This window comes from Gekko japonicus, unplaced genomic scaffold (genome assembly GCF_001447785.1).
Source record: "Gekko japonicus isolate JY-2015 unplaced genomic scaffold, Gekko_japonicus_V1.1 scaffold5314, whole genome shotgun sequence".
NCBI lineage: Eukaryota > Metazoa > Chordata > Lepidosauria > Squamata > Gekkonidae > Gekko > Gekko japonicus.
Window position 1 is genome coordinate 51,744 of NW_015163784.1, and position 4,693 is coordinate 56,436.

General features: G+C 44.2%; 1 protein-coding gene across 1 annotated transcript in view; it reads left to right on the forward strand.

Annotated features, from left to right (window-relative positions):
• Nucleotides 1-3,138, forward strand: part of LOC107107632 (uncharacterized protein K02A2.6-like) — a 17,543-nt gene extending 14,405 nt beyond the window's left edge. Inside the window, 1 exon segment of the mRNA XM_015407936.1 lies at nt 2,894-3,138. Within this exon segment, the coding sequence (XP_015263422.1) occupies nt 2,894-3,138 (245 nt within the window).
• Nucleotides 3,139-4,693: the final 1,555 nt, after the last annotated feature.

Here is a 4,693-nt window from a genome sequence, read left to right on the forward strand (position 1 = left end):
CATAAAAAGACTACCTACACCAGAGAGAAACAAATGGATGGACGCAATGAATGATGAAATCAAATCCTTACATGAGAAGCAAGCTTGGACACTTACAAAGTTACTTCCTGGAAGAAAAGCTATCGACAACAAATGGGTGCTCAAGGTGAAATATAATCCTGATGGTAGTGTGGAAAGATACAAAGCACGTCTAGTGGCAAAAGGCTACACACAAAAATATGGACTTGATTATACCGATACTTTCGCACGTGTGTTAAGTCACACATCTTTCAGAATGTTCTTAAGCATAGCAGCCTCAAGAGGCATGCATGTGGAACACGTGGACATCAAAACTGCTTTTCTTAATGCAGAATTAACTGAGGAAATCTACATGAAGCAACCTGACGGTTTTCAAGAAGAAGGAAAAGAGGATCTTGTCTGTAGACTTAAAAAGGATCTTTATGGACTAAAACAATCTGCAAAGGGATGGAACGATAAACTGACTATGTTATTACAAAAGCAAGGCTTCAAACAAGGAGAAGCTGAATCCTGTTTGTTTACAAGGATCAAGAATAAACAATACCAATATATGCTTACTTACGTGGATGATCTGATTTTGTGCTGTCAAGACAAAGAAGAAACCAAGGAAATAGCTGATGAAGTAAACAAAGATGTGGAAGTGAAACAACTGGGAGATATAAAACACTATCTTGGAATACAAATTGAGAAAATGGACGATGGAAGTTTTCTCTTGGATCAGAAACACAAAATTATGGACTTTGTTGACTCTATGGGCATAAAGAAACATGGAAACATTAAAACACCAATGGAATCATCTTACCTAGACCTGACTGATGGAAACCTACTTGAGAACAATCATGAATACAGAGAAGCAATTGGAAAGCTCTTGTACCTAAGCCGAGTTACTCGACCAGACATCTCTACTGCAGTTGGAATCTTAAGCAGAAAGACGAGTTCACCAAATAATCATGACTGGAATGCTGTGAAAAGGCTAGCCAGGTACCTCATGAAAACAGCTGATCGAAAGTTATTGATTTCAGCCTCTGATGACCCAAGACTAGTTGAATACATGGACGCCAACTGGGGGAAAAAGAAAGAAGATGGAAAATCAACTAGTGGATACTTATTCTACTACGGAAACAGTGTGATTCACTGGGTCAGCAAAAGGCAACAAATTGTCGCTCAATCAACTGCTGAAGCAGAATGTGTGTCGGCTCAAGCTGCCTGCAATGAGCTAGAATGGATCATCTACATGCTAAAGGACTTTGGCATAGAAGAACCTAAGCCAATACCCATGTTTGAAGATAATGCGGCATGTATAAACATATGCAAAGGTGAAAATACAAAGACAAGCAGCAGACACATTGCCATCAAATGTCTTTTAGTGAAAGATATACAAAAGAAAGGACTGGTTGAAGTTCAATGATGTCCTACTGAAGAAATGATCGCGGACATTTTGACCAAGCCACTCAACGCAGCCAGGACCGCAAACCTATGTGAGAAGATGAACCTAATTGACCCAAAGCATGACTGAAATGAAACTTGAGAAGGGTTGTTGGAGTTTCAAGTTGCTTGCACTTCAGTCATTACAGAGTTAAGTGTTGTTTGTTAGGAAACAGGATGTTACGTTACATAATGTATTCAACGGCGGGGAAGTTTGTGGGAGGTGTTTTTCCTAACGAAGTGAAATGCTTTGATCTAGCATTAATGTATTCACAAGGTTTATGGCTCTTTGTGTGAAGGAGAGAGGAAGCTCCCCTCTAGAAGCCAACACAGATAGAAAGATGTAGCTGTTAGCATTTAGTACTGAAAGTAACTGCAAGTATGTAACCTTTTTTTTAATTTCTTTTATCCAAAGTACCTTACCCATGCTTTATTTTGTTTTGTAGTAAAGATATTTTTCTTTTACTAATGTGGCTCTTGTGTTTGCAAAACGACCATCGAATCTCAGAATCCCAACAGGCTGCCACTGAAAAGGCCTCTCATCTGCCCACCAGCTGAGCTTCTTTGATTGACAGGACACTCAGGAGGGCCTCTCCCTGAAATCATTTTACACATAGTTGTAAAATGGTTGGATAAAATTGTTATGTAAAATAAAATACTGTGAGATAAACTGAATTGTTCCATTACATTATATACCAAAAATACATATAAATTGTTGACATGACATTAATAAAATCAAAATACTATATGTTTTAAAATGTAGGTGTTCAAATGGGTTTTATTACCGAGTTTTATCCTACTCATAGGTGAAGCATGTATGTTTAAACAGGCACGTGGGAAACTAAGAGTCTCTGTTCCAAAGCAATGCTTAACCACTAATTCACAAGGCTGTTGTTAAATACTGAGTTCTGGATGCATTGCAGTGACCAGCTCTAGTTTATTTAGTGATTTCAGGAACACAACAAGGACACCGAGCAAGGTTTGAGCCCTGATTATAAAGCATGCAAACACCCGACCCCACACACACACACTCCCACGGATAGGCTATTTACATTACACTACTTATCTATTGGTCTACTTCAGGATCCTGGCAAGCTATTGTTCTATAGTAGCAAGCTCAACCAGTTCCCAGTATACATAGAGGGCTGACTCAGGCTCAATACATAACACCCCTCCCCCCTAAGTTCCAAAGTCCCCTAAAAGACAAAATCTCTTACGTATGCTGGTTTGCGTCATTTGCGGGTTGAGCATTGCGGCTCTATCTGAGGGGTCATGATCTAGGGACCTTGGTCCGACGTTGTTGGTGCAGCGCTGGCAGAAGGCTGTGGCACTGGCGTGATGCCGGGAGAGTCCGTAGCCACTTGATCAGGCATGGTGCCTGCTTGGCCATCCAGCTGTTCACTGTCTGCCGGAAATTCCCTCACTCCCGGGACCATGGCTGCCGCTCCAGGACACTTCAACCCATCCGACACCACCGTGGAAGATTGGGAACCTTACATCTCCTGGTTTGAGTTTTTCCTTGAGTCTTCCAAGATCGAGGAGGAGGAAAAGATGTGCGCCACCTTCTTCCAAGTCTATGGACGTTTGACCTTCGAGATTGCTCACTTGCTGATTTTGGAGCAGTTCTCGACGAAGCCATCCATCATCACTGCCCACCACGTGTTCTACAATAGAACCAGGATGCAAATGAATTGATCACTTAGTCCCGGTTGACTTGTGGGACTTCTTCTTGTGTTCCTCAGGGGCAGCCCCATCAGGCTCAGAGCCGGTACTGGTGTCTGCCTCGTTGCCTCTGCCTCCGTTCCTCATTCCAGCTGGAGGGGGGTTGCTGGGTCGGAGAGAATAGTAGTTCTGGCAATCTGTCAGGTCCTGGAGTAACCACTCAGTATGCAATAGTCCTTGATCAGGTTAATTGGTAAGATATGGCTTCTGGTCAGGTAAACACCTTTGCCAGAACTAACAATCAATAACCCAAGGGAGGATAGTGGGGAATGGGTTCCGCCCATCAGACATACTCACACTCATTCAGGCTACTACAGGTCATGAGAGAATATACGACCCAACTAGCTGCATCTCAAGATTCCTGTCTCCCTAGGCCACTGTTAGCCGAATGGCTTTCTTCACGGGACAGGGTAAAAGCCGGAACGGGCCGAAAGCCGGAACGGGCCGGAACGGCCCGGAATGGGCATTAAACACACAATAGTACCGCAAAAAACAGTGGCCCTAGGCCACTGTTAGCCGAATGGCTTTCTTCACGGGACAGGGTAAAAGCCGGAACGGGCCGGAACGGCCCGGAATGGGCATTAAACACACAATAGTATCGCAAAAAACAGTGGCATGCGTTGCAGGCACTCCAGAACAGTATTCTAGGAGTGGGAAACTGGAACTCCCACTCTTTTATTAACCCTTCCTAGGCCAAAATGCCTCCGGAACACCCCGGAACGGCCCGGAATGGGCATTAAACACACAATAGTATCGCAAAAAACAGTGGCATGCGTTGCAGGCACTCCAGAACAGTATTCTAGGAGTGGGAAACTGGAACTCCCACTCTTTTATTAACCCTTTCTAGGCCAATATGTCTCCGGAACACCCAAGAACGGTTCGGAACGGCCCGGAACGGGCATTAAACCCACAGTAGTACCGCAAAAAACAGCTGCGTGCATTACAGGCACTCAAGAACAGTATTCTAGAGGTGGGAAATGGGAACTCTCACTCTTTTATTAACCCTTCCTAGGCCAAAATGCCTCCGGAACACCCCGGAACGGGCATTAAACACACAATAGTACTGCCAAAAACAGTGGCATGCATTGCAGGCACTCCAGAACAGTATTCTAGAAGTGGGAAACGGGAACTCTCACTCTTTTATTAACCCTTCCTAGGCCAAAATGCCTCCGGAACACCCAAGAACGGTTCGGAACGGCCCGGAACGGGCATTAAACACACAGTAGTCCCACAAAAAAACAGTGGCATGCATTGCTGGCACTCAAGAACAGTACTCTAGGAGTGGGAAATCGGAACCCTAACTCTTTTATTAACACTTTCTAGGCCAAAATGCCTCCGGAACACCCCGGAACGGCCCGGAACGGGCATTAAACACACAGTAGTCCCACAAAAAACAGTGGCATGCATTGCAGGCACTCCAGAACAGTATTCTAGAGGTGGGAAACTGGAACTCTCACTCTTTTATTAACCTGCTAGAGCTGCTAGAGCCTCTCCCCAAGATACGAACCACGTTTGAAGAACATTGGAC